General features: G+C 36.2%; 1 protein-coding gene and 1 long non-coding RNA gene across 3 annotated transcripts in view; both read right to left on the bottom strand.

The window, feature by feature from the left end:
* Positions 1–18,431, bottom strand: part of LOC105484517 (acyl-CoA binding domain containing 6) — a 207,645-nt gene that overhangs the window by 91,079 nt on the left and 98,135 nt on the right. For both annotated transcript variants that reach the window (XM_011746229.3, XM_071076463.1), the window contains exon 6: positions 9,706–9,795. In XM_011746229.3, the coding sequence (XP_011744531.1) occupies positions 9,706–9,795 (90 nt within the window). The remainder of the gene's footprint in view (positions 1–9,705; positions 9,796–18,431) is intronic.
* Positions 305–9,699, bottom strand: LOC139357808 (uncharacterized). The gene is made up of 3 exons (XR_011611588.1): positions 4,725–9,699; positions 2,123–4,424; positions 305–1,537 (listed from the first exon to the last, which is right to left on the bottom strand). It is a non-coding gene; the product is annotated as an uncharacterized lncRNA (long non-coding RNA).

An 18,431-nucleotide genomic window follows, 5' to 3' on the forward strand; every position in this document is an offset into this window, starting at 1 on the left:
TGTACTTTTTCCTTCTGCTTTCAATGTTGTTTTTTTTTCTCATTAATCTCCCAAAGCTTGATTTTAATGTGTCTTGCTGTGAATTTTTTCAGGTATATCTGTCTATGGTTCTCTCAGCTTCTTAAATCTATAGGTTTACGCCTTTTATCAAATTTGGGAAGTTTTCAGCCAGTAACTCTTTGAATATTTTTTGTAGTTCCACACTCTTTCTCCTTTCCTTCTAGCACTCTGATGACAAAAAAAGTTAGATCTTTTACAATTGTCCCACAGTCCTGGAGGCTCTGTTAATTTCTTTTCCATCTACTTCTCTCTGATGTTCAAATTATATACTTTGCTTAAAGTTCACTGATCTTTTTATCATTTCCATCTAGTATTGAGTGCATCCAGTGAATTTTTATTTCAGCTATTATATTTTCAATTCTATAATTTCCATTTATTTCCTTTTTAGATCTCCTATTCCTTTGCTGAGATTTTCTGGGTTTTTTTTCCATCTGTTTCAAGAATGTTTGTAACTACTCATTGAAACATTTTTATGATGACTGTTCTAAAACCTTTGTCAGATAATGTCAACATCTCACTGTTTGGTGTATGTTGACCTCCTTTTACCATTCGAGTTGTGATTTTCCAGGTTCTTGGTATGATGACTAATTTTCAATTTTGAGTATGTGAATCTGTATTCTATTTAAATCTTCTAGTTTAGCAGGCAGTTTCTCTATTTGGGTTTCTTGTGCAGGTCCTGATCTACTTTTAGGAGTTGTAGTTCCAACAATAATTTCATTTTCAGAGCCCTTACAATACTATTTGGGTCTGCCTTGATTGTGTGCTACCTAGAGGTCAATGTGAAAATGTAGGCACTATTCCACACTGTAGTTCAGTTCTCAACCCTTCTGTCATGTTAATTTTGGTCAGTATAATGTATGAGTCACTCTGGGATCTTTACAGAACTCTACATACAAGCTTAAAGCATCTTTCTCCAGCTCCCTTCTCTCTAAAATTCTCCCCCACACCATCACTCCCTATTTGGGAAGGGGAGACGTACTACCTTATTATTGCCTGTAATTCCAGGGTGGGAGGTGATGGATATCCAAGCTTACCACTTGGTCTCCACTGACACCACACTTATGACAGAAGGGGAGTATCACCTGCTACCTCTGGGCAGGATATGAAAGTCTAGGCTTCCCATTTGGCCTCTTCTGGCACCACCCTGGTAAGGAAAGGAAATCACTCCCTGCTACCACTGGGCAGGAACTGAAAGCCCAAGGTTCTTATTCAGCATCTGTTGATAACACCTTGATGGAGAAGAGAAGCACTGCTTGCTACCACGAGCCAGGGATGTCTAGGCTTCCCTTTCAGCCTCCAAGCAAGAGGGTGGCATATTCTTCCTCCATGTATTTGGCTGGGGTAGGATGGGTATTGTTGAAGAGTTCTGTTCTGTTAGATTGCCCCTTTTCCTGTCCTTTGGCAAGAGACAACAGGCTTTTCTTCTCTGCACCTGTTGGTATTTCTGGGTTGTGGGCTTCTCCAGAGAACACTTCAGCTTATAAAGAAACAAAAAGAAAACCCAGAGAAATCACCACAGTGTCATTTCTCAATTCTTGAGGTCCCTAGTCAGTCAGCTCTCTTCTTCTAACCCTTTAGTCTTCTTACGTTTATTTGCTGTATATGTCCAGCGTTTTAAATATGAACTGAATAGGAAGAATAGGGAGAAATAAGTCTTATCTGGAACTGAAGACCCCTTATCTAAGCATTAAAGAATAGTTAATACTAACCTTAAATGCACTCTTTCAGAGAATAAAGGAGTATTTCCCATCTGGTTTTATGCAGCTAATATAACTATCTCTATTTGCAAATGACACAATATTGTATATAAAAATTATAAGGAATCCAGTAATAAACTGTCAGAACTAATAGAAGTATTCAGAAAGAATGCAGGATACAGATCAATAAACACAGACCTTTTTTTTTTTTTTTTAAATTTCTGTAGCAACACAGTGTCACTATGTTGCCCAGGCTAGTCTCAAATTCCTGGCCTCAAGTCATCCTCCTGCCTTGGCCTTCCAAAGTGCTGAGATTACAGGTGTGACCCATAATGCCTGGCCAAAAATTAATTGTATTTCTATACCTTAAGAATGAACAAGCGGCCGGGCACGGTGGCTCAAGCCTGTAATCCCAGCACTTTGGGGGGCCGAGACGGGCGGATCACAAGGTCAGGAGATGGAGACCATCCTGGCTAACACGGTGAAACCCCGTCTCTACTTAAAAAATACAAACAACTAGCCGGCTGAGGTGGCAGGCGTCTGTAGTCCCAGCTACTCGGGAGGCTGAGGCAGGAGAATGGCGTAAACCCGGGAGGCGGAGCTTGCAGTGAGCTGAGATCCGGCCACTGCACTCCAGCCTGGGCGACAGGGCGAGACTCCGTCTCAAAAAAAAAAAAAAGAATGAACAATCAGAAAAGAAAATGAAGAAAACAATTCCATCTATAACATCAAAAACATAAAATACTTAGCAATAAATTTAACAAAAGAAGTGTAAGACTTGTACACTGAAAACTATAAAACATCACTGAAAGAAATTAAATAAGACCTAAATAAATGGGAAGGCATCATGTATTCATGGACTTAATATTTTAAGATGGTACTACTCCCCAAGCTGATCTATAGATTCAATGCAATTCTTATTAAAATCTTCACTGCAAAGATTTTTTTTTTTGCAAAAATGAACAAACTGATCCGAAAATTCACATGGAAATTCATGGAGCCCAGAATAGCCAAAACAACCTTGAAAAAAGGTGGAAGAATCACGCTTTTCAATTTCAAAACTTACTGCAAAGGCATAGTAATCAAGACTGTGTGGTATTAACATAAGGAAAGACATATTGATCAATGGAATAAAACTAAGAATCTAGAAATAAACCTTCATATTTATAAACAAATTTATTTTTGACAAGAGTGCTACAATGACTTAATGGGGGAAAGAACAGTCTTTTCAATAACAGTGGTGAAATAACTGGATATCCATATGTAAAAGAATGAAGTTAGACCCCTACTTCACACTCTACCCAATTAACTCAAAATAATCAAAGACTTCAATGTAAGAGATAATACTATAAAATTCTTAGAAGAAAAAGGCTTAATCATCATGATCTTTGATTAGACAATGATTTCTTAAAACCACAAAAAAAAACCCCAAAATAAATAAGACCATAAAAATTTAAAACTTTTATGCTTTAAAGGACACTTTCGAGCAAGTAAAAAGATAATTCAATGAACTGAAGAAAGTATCTGCAAATCATACATCTGAAAAGGGACTTGTATCCAAAACATGTAACTCTTATAACTCAATAATAAAGAGACAAATAACACCATTTTTTAAATAAGCATAAAATCTGAATAGAAATTTCCACAATGAACATACACAAATGACCAATGAGTACATGAAAAGATCCTCAACACCATTAACCATCAAGGAAATGAAAATCAAAACCACAGTGAGATGCTTCTTCCCATACCTTAGGATAGCATAATCAAAAACACAGATGATAACAAGTATTGGCAAGGATGTGGACAAACTAGAACTCTCATACATTGCTGCTAAGAATATAAAATGGTGCAGCCTCTTTGAAAAACAACAGGCAGTTCCTCAAAAGGTTAAACAGAGTTATGCTATGACCCAGCAATTCTACTCCTAGGTATATACCTAAGAGGAATGAAAATACACGTGTATATGTCCACATTCAAGAAAGCTCACAGCTCTTTTATTCATAATAGCCAAACACTGAAGGAAAAAAAAGACATCTAAATGTCCACCAACAGGAGAACAGATAAAATTGTGGTATATACATACAATGAAATGTTATACAGCAATAAGGGAACAATTGATACATGTAACATGGATGACTCTCACAAATGTTATATTGAACATAATAAGCTTAATCCAAAAGTATATATACTTTATTATTCCAAATATTTGAATTTTAAGAAGAGTTAGAACTAATCAGGGGTCACAGAAGTTCAGAATAATAGTCACCTCAGGGTGGAAGTGAAGGATGGATATTGACAGGAAGTAACTTTAGGGAACAAATTTTCTAGGGATCCCAGGAATGTTCTAATTTGAAATAGGTGGTAGTTACACAAGGGTATGTGTATGTGTATAGATGTGTGTGTGTGTGTGTGTGTGTATGTATATAAAACGCATTGCACCATATCCTTAAGATTTGTGTACATTTACCTCACTGAATTTATTTGACTTAATTTTAATTAATGAAGAAAAATACTTTATGTACATTATACTAAATACCTTTAAAATATATACATGTAAGTAGAAAAAAATAAAGATGAAAATGAAATATATTCAAATTTTACAGTGAAGAGGTTAAGAGCTTGGGCTTTGGAGTTAGAATATTCGAATCTAGGCTTTGGCCTGCACTAGCTCTGTAACTTCTTTTTTTTTTTTTTTTGAGACGGAGTCTCACGCTGTTGCCCAGGCTGGAGTGCAGTGGCGCGATCTCGGCTCACTGCAAGCTCCGCCTCCCGGGTTCCCGCCATTCTCCTGCCTCAGCCTCCTGAGTAGCTGGGACTACAGGCGCCCGCCACCGCGCCCGGCTAATTTTTTGTATTTTTAGTAGAGACGGGGTTTCACTGTGGTCTCGATCTCCTGACCTTGTGATCCGCCCGCCTCGGCCTCCCAAAGTGCTGGGATTACAGGCTTGAGCCACCGCGCCCGGCCTAGCTCTGTAACTTCTTTAAGCTCCTGTTTCTTCACCGTAAAATGTAGAGCATAATATATGCACATTATGGGATTGATGCAATGACTAAAAGAGACAATACACATAAAATTCTTGACACACAGTAAACACTAAATACTTGTTATATCCTACCCACCCCACTGCACACAGATACGCACTATGTAATGGGATTACAGATGGTTTTATTTATTGCTTTATACTTTTCTCATGTTTTTGAAATCTTTTATAAGACACAGATAGGCACAAGGTATTCACTGAGAGGGCACAGGGTAGTCTCTAAACTGTAAGCTTATATAATGTATATGTCATAAAACCTTTATACATTTCTGTACCACTTAAACAAAATGTTTTTCTTTTAAACTGCATAACACCAGTACACAGTACTGACACATACACCACAGATGCTCCTACTCCTCCTACCAATAAATGTTCAGCATTCAAATACCTTTTAATGTGCTTTGGGGGTAGTTTTAATCTTTCTTCAGGGCTTGAAAAATCAAAGTTACTCAAGAAGTCAGAGAAGGGTGTGTGTGTGTGTGTGCATGCGCACACACACGTGCATGTAAGCCATATCCTAATCCCATATGTGGTATGAACCTAAGTTCCAGAGTGGAACTAAAAATCAGTACCAAGCAGTGGAAGAGACAAAACTGTATCCATAACACTGTCAGATAACAAACGAAATCTATACAGCATCTTCCTTAGAAATAAAATTTCAAGTTTCAATTCCATCACAGTCACACAAAATAGAAGCTGCAGTACAAAAAAAAAAAAAAAAAAAATATGAGACAGACTGAAGGGTAAAAAATGACAGGAAAACACAGAGTAGACTTTGACATATCTCTAATTACTGCTTCGTTTCAGACTAATGGTAAAAATTAGTCTTCAGATAGTTGATAACATCAGACTGTCTGTGCTGAGTTAGTACTAAGATCTGTGGCCAAGCAAATACTTCTAATAAAATTGATTTTCCTTTTTGGCAACCAATAGGCCAGTCAATAATAATGTTGTTTGAGAAATATTGAGTCATGAGGGAGATGAACCTTTCCTTCCATTTATTATGTTTGTATTGTCTATATTTGAAAAGAGTTTTCAATAACGAAACCAAAGAAGATATTACAAGGGAAAGAGCTATTCTGAGAGCTAACCTCCAGAAGCCTTCTGACTTCGAAGCATGTTAGCAACTCAAACTGGAAAAGCCAAAAGCATCCCATTAACTAAAGTTAGATTGTATAGATTATGACTGTCAAAAGAGAATCAAAGCTGGCGGCTATACACAATGGTCATGTGAATACAAAGGAAAACATTGTGCCAGGCATATAATACTAACAGATCCGTCCTAAAAACCTACATCGAACTTTTACTTTGCATTAAAGCTTGGTGTTTAGTAAAGAATGTTCTATAAAGCCACTTATAGCTTTTGGATTGTCTGTCTCACACTACCCAAACAAACAGAACATAAGAAATCCGCAAGGCAAAAACCTAAGGCAATGCCTAACTTGGGGAAATTTCCATATACAATATCTCCAAACAATGTGTTTGGTTAAAAAAATTGTTTTGTTGTTTTTTAGAGATAGGGTCTTGTGCTCTGTCACCTAGGATGGAATGCAGTGGTGCAATCATAGTTCACTGTAGCCTCAAACTCCTGGGCTCAAGTGATCCTCCCACCTCAGCCTCCAGAGTAATTAGGACTACAGGCACCCACCACTACATCCAATTTTTTAAAAAAAATTTTGTGGAGATGGGGTCTCACTATGTTGCCCAGGCTAGTCTAAAACTCCTGGTCTCAAGTGATCCTCCTGACTCAGCCTCCTAAAGTGCTAGGATTACAGGCATGAGCCATCGCATCTGGCCAGTTCTTCTTGTTTGTTGTTTTAACTTAGTGGTAATAGTGGTAGGGAAAGTTGGGCATTGAAAAAATGATTTTGAAATTTACACAGAAAAATAAATAAGCAAAAATAGTAGAAACTATTTTGAATGAGTAGTGAAAGAATTTGCCCAACCAGATTTAAAAATATATTTTGAAGCTATAATACTTAAAACAGTGTAGCACGAATACATGAACAGAAAACCAGAGCAATGGAATGGAAGAACAAGCCCCCAAGATAGACTGAAATACATAAAAGAATTGAGACTATGATAAGACAGTTCAAATTGCTATAGGAAAGATACCAATGATTCAATAAACATTACTGGAACTTGCTAGTCATTTGGACAAAAATAAAGTTGGCACCATTTGGACAAAAGTAAAATTCCTATTACATACATAGGATACGTATATCAATTCTAGATGAGTTGATAAAAACCATGAAATAATAAAAATACTAGAAGAAAATGTGGGGGAAATTTTTAACAATTATAACACAAAGAAACTGATTTTCCTTACTATATAAAAAGTTCCTGTAAGGAGAAAAATACCATCAACACAATGGGAAACTGAGGAAAAGCTATATTAAAAATATGATATACTATTCATCAAACAGGCAGAGAACAAAAAGTGTTATGATGAACTATTTGGCAGGGCTGGAGAAACAGGAATTCTCTCACACATTGCTGGTCGAAGTATAAACTGTTACAGTCCCTTTATATGGTACTAGTTAACTAAATTATGACACATTCTCCTGGGAACTTGTTGGATGATGGTGCCAATTACGGTGAGTGGCAGGCAGGGAAGGGTGGGCTGTTGAGGGATGCTGGTGTTTAGTGTTAGATATTGTGCGTTTGAAGTGTCTGAGGGACATCAAAGAAGAGATATGTGTGTCTGGAGCTACTGGTGAGATCTGGGTTGGTCATAAACATTTATTCTACTTTCTCTGTGAAATAGGAGGTATTCTGAAGATAAAGACCAGAAGACTAGGTAGTCAAATTTAATGATGATATTACCATGGTTTATGGTAACAACAGTGTTGTGTGATTTTTTTTATTTTTATTTTTAGCTTTTTCCAGAACCTAAGCGTAAAAAGACAAAGATGCCTATGTTACCACTTCTATTGAACCTAGTACTGGAAGGCCCAGCTGGAGCAATTAGGCAAGAAAATGAAATAAAAGGCACCCAAATCAGTCATTAGGATGTCTATTGTCAAAAACACAGAAAATAACAAGTGTGGGCAAGGATGTGGAGAAATTCGAATGTATTACTATGTATTACTGGTGGAAATGTGAAATGGTGCAGCTACTGTGGGAAATATTATGGCAATTCCTCAAAAAATTAAACGTAGAATTATCATACGATCCAGCAATTCTATTTCTAGGGTATATACTCAAAAGAAGTGAAAGTAGGGACTTGAACAGACATTTGTACATCTATGTTCACAGTATCGTTATTCATAATCGCCAAAAGGTAAAAGCAAACCAACTGCCCATAGATATGGGAATAAACAAAGTACTGTAAATACATACAAATAACATTCGGCTTTAAAAGGGAAGGAAATTTTGACACATGCAACCACATGGATGAACCTTGATCATGTTATGCTGAGTGAAATAAGCCAGTCAAAAAGGGACAAATTTTGTATGATTCCACTTATATGAGGTACCTAGAGCAGTCAAATTCACAGAAATAGAAAGTAGAATGGTAGTTGCCAGGGGCTGAGAAAAGGGAGGAATAGGAAATTAGTGTTTAATGGTTAGAGTTTCAGTTGTGGGGGATGAAAAAGTTCTGGAGATGGGTGGTGGCGATGGGCGCACACAATATAAACGTATTTAGTGCCACATTAACTATCCACTTAAAATGGTTAAAATGGTAAATTTTATGACTATTTTACCACAATAAAAAGGAGAAAGAAAACCAAAATCTTAGGTTCTATGACCTTGGATTTGGCAATGGTTTCTAAAGTATGACACCATAAACAAAAGGAAAAAAGAGAAAACAAATAATAAATTAATTTCATCAAAATTTACAACCTATGCATCAAAAGGCACTATCAAGAAAATAAAGAGAAAACCCACAAAAAGGGAGAAGATACTTGCAAATCATGTAACTGATAAGGGTCTAGATTCCAGAATATATAAAAAAACTCCTACAACTCAACAACAAAAAGACAAACAAATCACTTTAAAGTGGGCAAAGACTTAGACATTTCTCCAAAAACTATATGCAAATAGTCAACAAGCATGTGAAAAGATACTCCATATCATTAGTCATTAGGGAAATGCAAATCAAAATTATACCATGATGAGACATCATTTCATACCTGCTAAGATAGTTATTTTTTAAAAAGCGAAAATAACAAGTATTGGTGAGGATGTGGTGAAACTGGAAGCATCATACATAGCTGCTGGGCATGAAAAATGGTGTAGCTCCTATGAAAAACAGTTTGTCAGTTGCTCAAAAAGTTAACATCAAATTACTTTATAACCCAGTAATTCCACTCCTATGTCTACAACCAAAAGAACTGACAACAGGTATTCAAACAAAAACACAAGTACACAAATGTTCACGGTAGCATTATTCCCAACTGCCAAAGACAGAAACAACCCAAACTGCCCATCAATCCATCAATTGATTAATGGATAAATACGTGGGATATTCAAAAAATACAGCCGTAAAAAGGAATGAGGTATTGTTACATGTCACCATGTAACAATATAGATATACCTTTAAAACATTATGCTAAGTAAAAGAAGTCAAACACAACCATAATTGTTATGATTCTATTTATATAAAATATCCAGAATAGGCAAATCTATAGAAACAGAAAGCAGATTAGTGGTTGCCAAGGTCTGGGGCAAAGGGAGAAATAAAAAAAATTTAAAGTGACTGCTTAGTGGGAACAGGGTTTTCTTCTGCAGTGACAACAGTATTACGGAACTATATAATAGCAATGATTACACAACATTGTGAAATGTACTAAACGCCACTGAATTGCACATTTCAAAAGAGTTTATCTGGTAAATTTTATGTTATGTGAATTATACTTCAATTTAAAAATAAAAGCTCTTCTTTATTTTGTCACTCTTACCTGACAGTTAATGTCAGCTCTATGTTGCAGCAAGACTGTGACTAGCTCCTTATGTCCTCGATCACAGGCCCAGTGAAGTAGAGCCCTACCCTAAAACACAGAATAAGATAAATGAATTTGTTATCTCAGTGGTGGGGCCATGTAAAAGATATAATGTTTTAGGAAAGACAAGGAAATATGTAAAAGTATGGGTTAATTATTCTAAGAATGATTGATATAAAAATGCACCACAGGAAAAGCAATAAACAATCAATGGGGCAGGGCACGGTGGCTCCTGCCTGTAATCCCAGCACTTTGAAAGGCCGAGGCGGGTGGATCACTTGAGGTCAAGAGTTCAAGACCAGCCTGGCCAATATGGTGAAACCCTGTCTCTGCTAAAAATACAAAAATTAGCCGGGCATGGTGATGGGTGCTTGTAATCCTAGCTACCTGGGACACTGAGGCAGGAGAATTGCTTGAACTTGGGAGGCGGAGGTTGCAGTGGGCTAAGATCGTACCACTGCACTCCAGCCTGGGTGACAAAGCAAAACTCCATCTCAAAAACAACAACAACAATGAAAACAATCAATGCGAAGCCCCAATATCTACTTCTGGATCTGTACTAGCCCAATGCCTGCTTTCAGCTCAACCAGTTCACTTACAGAGTGGCGATGATAGTAATAACAACAATAATATCAATAATACCTGCTAAATGAACTATAAGAAAATGCTTTGTAAACTGTACTTTATAAATTCCAGTTTTCTAAAACATTATGTCCAATGAATTCATAAGAATAAAAAAGCAAGAACTTAAACCTAGGTAGAAATCATAATCCAAATGTACTATATCTAAATTTCCTCAAGTTTATTCCTTAAAAAGATTAAACCAGTTTGAAAATAAGCATTTCTCCTTACTATTGCAAGTTTACACTCTGAAATACCTCAAAAACACTAGTACAATCTATTAGTGTCTATCATCAAACAGCTGACTGTGAAAGCCACTTGTAAAAGAGAATGGATGATTAACTATTAGGAGACAAATACTAAATACGAAATATTAACATTTGTCTACCAAAGACTCACAGTTACTATTACATGTGTTATTTCTATTCTCTACTGCTAAATCTTGTTTTAGTTAATGAAAAAAAGCCTACTTGGTTCAAAAGAATAAACAAAACCCCAAAAGCTAAGGGTTTTTCTGAATAAATGAGTGATGCATGGCTTACTACTTTCTGAGGATGGTGATGATGTTGTCATTTACAAAGAATGGAATGTTTTTCCACATTAAGTTGAAATCCCTACTTTATGTCATTTTAGGAAAGACTTAAATAGATATAAGCTGGGGCGAGGATTGATTTAAAGTAAAAAGCACCTTTCAAGAAACAGCACTTTTCTAAAACTGCCTTCATTCTTTTTATCATCCAGACTCTCTTCACACACCTGTTAGTTCAATTAATTAAACTAGGATCTATTCTTTAAACAAACAACAAAGTAGGAAAACTTCTTCCCTACAAATTGTCTTCTTTTGCTTTCATTTGCTTGATTTACTTTTATTTACCTGTGAATACCTGTTTTCTAACAGGCTTACGCAAAATCCTAAGAGGGAGGAAAGCAGTGAAAAAATGTAGGCAAATCATTCACAATTTACAGTATCAAAACTATTTTATTTTGCCTTGTTCAGAGCCCAGTAGGAGTTATTTTTATTTTATTCTATTTATTTTATTTTTGAGATGGAGTTTCACTCTTTTGCCCAGGCTGGAGTGCAGTGGCAGGATCTCCGCTTACTGCAACCTCCGCCTTCCAGTTTCAAGCAATTCACCTGCCTCAGCCTCCCAAATAGATGGGATTACAGGCCCCCGCTACCATACCCAGCTAATTTTTGTTTTTTTTTTTTTTTTTTTTTTTTTTTTTAGTAGAGACGGGGTTTCACCATGTTGGCCAGGCTGGTCTCGAACTCCTGACCTTGTGATCCGCCCACCTCGGCCTCCCAAAGTGTTGGGATTACAGGCATGAGCCACCACGCCCAGCCAGGAGTTATTTTTTAGTGGAGACAATTCTAAAAGTCCAGGTGAAAATGTATTGCTGAGTACTACAGCAGTTTCCTATGTTAAAATTTTTGTAGCTCTAATGTGATCTGCTGTTACTAGGGCCTTAATTCAGAAATCCTCCATATGAACAATTAGATATTTTAATGAGACTCTGAACAAATACTAATGAATAAAATATTCTACAGGTCCACGTTATTGTTTCACAGCATTTATTAATACATTAAAAGAATCAGACAAAATTTCAAAGTCTATCATTTTTAGTTCTAATTGTAAGTGTGCATCTTACGGCTATTAGCTTAAACTACAGACAAGAGTTACTACATAGTTAAGACGATGTGTGATATATTTACATAGGGTACTTACAAAAACTACATAATAGTTAAGTAGGACAACATATGTCTTGTACTTTTACCATAAGATGTGTAGATAATTTATATCTCTCAGCCACGTTCCTGAATTTTCCTTAGGTTTGACCCAATAGGGTTATATCAACTAATGCTAAAATATAAATCCTTAGCTGTTTCAATGGTAAAGCTGACAAGTAACACATTTTACTGTTAATGGGTGTTATATTTTAAAATTCCCATATTTTAAATTTTCCATGTGGTGCCAAAAATTTACTTTAGGGGAAACACCTATGACTGGACCTCCGTAGTGATTTTCACTTTGGATATATTTTCCAGAAGCGGGGCACATGTATAGCAATGTTTTAAAAAGGATGATGTGCTCTCAGACATTTACACCATACTTTTTAACACATTTTCTGACCTGCAATGCAATTAATTCTTGTAACACATTATTTTAATGGTACACTAATTAACCTTGAATTAGAATGAATTCTCTGACAATGACTTTCTGTGGAAGCACTGAAGATATCTACATTAAGATCACATAATGATTAATATTCCATGCAGTATTACAAAGCTCAAAAACAAGAGTAGGATTAAACATACTTGTAAACAAACACAGACAAAACAAATCAGGCTTTGGAATTTTAACCTTCAAGATGCTCTATATTTAAATGAACAAAAACCAGCACAATGAGGTATCTGTGATACCTTTTACTTCTTCAAATTATAAAATTCCTATAAACATACTCTAATTTATTATTCACTCACTAACATAACCAGTAATTTGCAGAGATGCTATCCTTATAATTAATCATGATAAAATCAGGAAATAAACACCTGTGGTTTCTTTCCTTTGTTAACCACAAACGCACCTAGTTCAATACAATTATTAAATTATTTTAGGTAAAGAATTCCATAATCTCTTCTCCAGAAGGAAAACCATGAATTAGGTGTGCATTAAAGGTATATCTTCTAAGACTTTATCTAAATTTATGAAATAGTTTACCTATTTGTCTATATAATTATTTTCTCTTTTTCCATGAGTGATATAATCTCTTATAAATTTTCAAGTTAAATTTATTTTTATTGCTACCACAATAAGTGACAATTCTTTGTTTCTAATTTTAAAAACTCTTCTGGAAAAATATCCCAGAAGCATTCAGGAGATTGGTGAGGGAGAGCCATTATTAAAAGGAACCTTTGTTAGGCCACCAGAAGACCACAAACACTGGAGAGCTCTGAATAAATTCTGGAACTCAAATACAGTAAAATGCAGGGGAAAAAGAATTCTCATCTATTAACCAAGGGTGCTAACACTGTCCTACCTCAGACAGATGAATGACTCTAAAGTGCTTTGAAAGTGCAGGGTAGCAGCTAACCTATTAAGTGGTATTACTTTCATACCTTCTGGAAAATACAGAGAGCACATCTTAATATATGAAATGCTTCTCTGATTTCCTTAGTAACTCATCCTTAAACTAAGTAGAATTTTTTTTTTTAATTAGACTTTTCTCCTCGGTATCACAAAATTTTAAAAAAGAGGAGATTCTGGCCAGGCACGGTCGCTCATTTCTGTAATCCCAGCACTTTGGGAAGCCAAGGAGGGCAGATTACCTGAGGTCAGGAGTTTGTGACAAGCCTGTCCAACATGGCAAAATCCTGTCTCTACTAGAAATACAAAAAATTAGCGGGGTGTGGTGGTGCGTGTGCCTGTAATCCCAGTTACTTGGGAGGCTGAGGCAGGAGAAATGCCTGAATTGGGGAGGTGGAGGTTGCAGTGAGATGAGATCATGCCACTGTACTCCAGCCTGGGCAACAGAGCAAAATTCTGTCAAATTAAAAAAAAAAAAGGGGGGGGGGGAGTGGGTGAGGGAAGAGGAGGGAAGGAAGCAGATTCTATTATAAAATGAGTCTTGATGTTCTTACGGTATTTTGAGATCAAATTCAAAGTATGTATACCATATATACAATAGATAAAAACATGGCAAAGTTGGTATATTTAAATTTGTAAGAGTTGTCTTTCTGTCATTCTATCAAACACATATGGTATATGGTATGGTACTGTCTAATTAGCAAATGAAATACTGCAAACAGGTGGACGTGAATTTCTCTCTGCAAAAAAATTGGGTATCAATTTATAATTGTAGTAGAGATTGACTTCACCTACCAACAACCTGTAATGTCCCCATCTCCTCTGTACTATCTTCTACCTTTTGCTGCTACTACTGTAGCAGCTGGCCATAGTGAGAACTCCGCTACCTGCAACCACCAGAAATTACACAATGCCTCCTTCTTTCACTTCCCTGTCCATAGTGAAATGACAATGTTGTTTCAAAAACTTACGAATAAGATTGAAAGATAGTCTAACATCTCAAGATATACCTAGCATGGAAGCCAATGACTCCTTCTGGGATAATTTACTTACCAGCATTAAAAAGAAAACCATACACCAGTATGTGTGATATACACTTAAAATCAGTAACTACTGGATCTCTTTCACTGGCAAAGATCTAGGGTAGGGAAAAATGGTGTTGCTAATTTGTCAGGAAATTGAGAAAGATTTCTAATATACTACTTTAAAAAATCTGGCTGGTGTGGTGGCTCATGCCCTAGTCCCAGCATTTTGGAAGACCAAAGCAGGCAAGTACAAGACCAGACTGGGGAACATGGTGAAACCCCGTCTCTACAAAAAATACAAAAATTAGCTGGGCATGGTGGCACACTTCTGTAGTCCCAGCTACTCAGGAGGCTGAGCTCAACAGGAGAATCGCTTAAGCCCATGAAGTCATGGCTGCAGTGAGCCATGATCAAGCCACTGTACTCCAGCCTGGGCAACACAGTGACACTCGTGTTTCAAAAGAAGAAAAAAAAAAGAAATCCCTTCACAAGAATTTACTAAGCTATAATGTCAGTGACTTAAGGGTGAAGGAAGATGAAAGGGAGGTATTATTTCATCCTGTATAAAGAAGGTAATTAATAGCAGTAATAATAGGAAGTTGCCATGAAAACAGCTCAGGTATCCATCATAAGACAATGGTATATTCACATGATGGAACATACTGAGCAGTATAAAAGAAGGAAGTACTGAACTATAGCAATAGGATGAGTCTCAAAAACATTACGCTGAATGAAAGATGCCCTACACAGAGGAGTACATATGTATAATCCCATATATATAAAGTTTGAGAACAAGCAGAACTAATCTATGGTAGAATAATATCAAAACGGTGGTTACCTTTTTGGGATTAAAAGAAAAGAGTGGCTGGGAAGGGGCATGAGGAAACTTTCTGGGGTGACAGCACCGTTCTATATCTTCATAGGCGCTTCAGTTATACAAGCATATGCATTTGTCAAAGTTCATCAAATGTGCCCTTAAGACTTGTGCATTTCATTGTATATAAATATTATTTTAAAAGAAAAACCAAATACTGAATTCTAGTTAATTATATGCCCGTTAAAATATTTAGAAGAAAGTGTACTGTTGTCTGTGTACTCTAAAATGTTTCAAAAAATAAAGAAGATTTGATGAATGGCTAGATATTGGTAAAGCAAGCATAGTAAAATATTAATGGTAGAATCCAGATGGTAGAAATATAGATGTTCATTGTAAAATTCAACTTCTCTTTATGTTTAAAATTTTTCATAATATACTCTTGGGGAAAAAAAAAATCAAACAAAAATGTGTACACCTATGTTCAGAGCATAATTCACAAGAGTCAAAAGGTAAAAGCAAACCAATGTCCATCAACGGATATCTGAATAAACAAAATGTGGTATACGCATACAATGGAATATTATTCATCTTACAAAGGAAGGAAACTGACACATGCTACAAAATGAACGAACCTTGAAGATATTACACTGAGCGAACTACACCAGTCAAAAGGGACAAATATTGTTATGACACCATTTAAATGAAGTACCTGGAGTAGCCAAACTCAGAGATAGAAAATAGAATGGTAGTTGCCAAGGGCCAGGGGAAGGGAGGAATGGGGGGTGTTTAATGGGTACAGAGTTTCTTTTTTTTTTTTTTTTGAGACGAAGTCTCCTCTGTCACACAGGCTGGAGTGCAGTGGTGTGATCTTGGCTCACTGCAACCTCCACCTCCTGGGTTCAAGAGATTCTCCTGTCTCAGCCTCCGGAGTAGCTCACGCCTGACTAATTTTTGTATTTTTAGTAGAAATGGGGTTTCACCATGTTGGCCAAGCTGGTCTCAAACTTCTGACCTCAGGTGATCCGTCCACCTCAGCCTCCCAAAGTGCTGGGATTAAGGCATCAGCTACGGCACCTGGCTTGGTATAGCGTTTCGATTGGGGAAGATAAAAAAGTTGCATGGTGGTGGTGGTTACACATGTGAATATATTGTTTTATTTATTTATTTTTTATTATGAGACTGGATCTCAGTATGTTGCTCAGCCTAGTCTTAAAACTCCTGCGCTCAAGAGTTCCTTGTGCCTAAAAGTGTGAGCCACCACACTTGGCTCATGTGAAAAAAAATATACATATGTATATTTTTGAGAGTGAGTCTCACTTTGTCGCCCAAGCTGGAATCCAGTGTCACGATCTCAGCTCACTGCAACCTCTACCTCCTGGGTTCAAGTGATTCTCTTGCCCCAGCCTCCCAAGCAGCTGGGACTACAGGCATGCGCCACCATGCCCAGCTAATTTTCGTATTTTTAGTAGAGACGGGGTTTCACTATGTTGGCCAGGCTGGTCTTGAACTCCTGACCTCAGGTGATCCACCTGCCTTGGTCTCCCAAAGTGCTAGGATGACAAGCGCGAGCCATGGCACCCGGCCTCATGTGAGCATATTTAATGCCACAGAACTGTAGATTTAAAAATGATTAAAATGATACATTTTATGTATATTTCACCACTATTAAAGCATACCAAAAATAAGTTGCCAAAGCTCATAGGATTTAAGCTACTTTCACTACTTTCTGATTTTGTATTAAATCTAAGTTTCTGATGCAAAGCAAGACCATAGGCTTGATTTTTAAATGGCGCTGCCTACATTAATGCAAATAAGCGTAATAGACAATTTGAAATGCATTTCTCAGTCATTCGTGTGAATAAACAAAGTTCCTTCAAATTAACATCTTAATCAACTATATAACCAAAATAACATATACTGTGATATACAAAGTTATTTAAGAGGATGCATTTTTTCTTCCTTCCTTTCTCAAATCTCATATAACTGCATAAATTTAGTCTCAGTATACTGACCCTGCCTCTTAAATCTTTTGCTTTTCTGTTACGTTGGTACTGTCACAGTTTCACCAGAGTTTGCAGCAGTTCCTCAAGCCAAAAGCATGCAAATTGTATTAGGAGCCACAGATTTAAAGCAAAGTAGAAAAAGAAAGGAATAGTAGTCAAGAGAAAGGTAAGCCTTCTTCAAAGTATCTGAAAGAATCAACAGACTATAGAAAATGGCTAATGACAACAATTATACTGTCAACAGGACAGAAAAGGAAAGAATGTAACTAAAGACGCAGCCCAATGAAAGTGGAATTTGAGAGTGCATTAGATAAGAATCTATGGAAAACCAATGAACTATATGTATGAATGCTTTTGGGGGACTGATGATAAACATTTGTACTGGAATAATGTCATCTATTTTGCTAAAATATTACACTGTTACATTTGATCTAAAACATTTAAATTACTTCAAAGATTTAAAATACTATTTAAATACTATCAATAAGCATGTATTTAGTGTTGATTGTACGGTACACTAATCTGAGAAATAATGTGTGTGACAAGAATTATGTAAACATAATTTGAGCCTGATGCTTGATAGCAAATATTCTCCCCATACTTCAAATATACTTTTACAAACTATTGAAATCATCCCTTCCCCTTAAAAGATATTTTCCTGGAAGAACCAAAAATATTTGGTATGTGTGAAGAGCTGTACTAACGTGGGTCAAAGATAAAAATCGAACCACCATTTAAAAAAATAAATAGGCTTTAAGATCTTCTCTTTAACTTTTCCCTTCATATTTCAAATTCAATTTTCAAGCATTTCTCAAATGATTGAAAATATACTAAAAGTTGTAATTTAATTTTTTTTAAAAAAGTACATATGACACCATGGTGTTATAAACTCGGACCCTGAAACATCTAAGCATAACTATGAAACTTTTTTCTATTATGCAAAATACAATGTCCCCTAATTACTATACTAGTAGGAAATACCAGGTAATTTTCTCAAATTAGAAATACATGCCTTACTATATTTGCATAGGTTGAGTATCCCTTATCCCAAATGCTGGTGACCAGAAGTGTTTAAAAGTTTAGATTTTAAAAAAAATTTGGAATATTTACATTATATACTTGACTGCCCCTC

This window comes from Macaca nemestrina, chromosome 1, assembly GCF_043159975.1.
Source record: "Macaca nemestrina isolate mMacNem1 chromosome 1, mMacNem.hap1, whole genome shotgun sequence".
Taxonomy (NCBI): domain Eukaryota; kingdom Metazoa; phylum Chordata; class Mammalia; order Primates; family Cercopithecidae; genus Macaca; species Macaca nemestrina.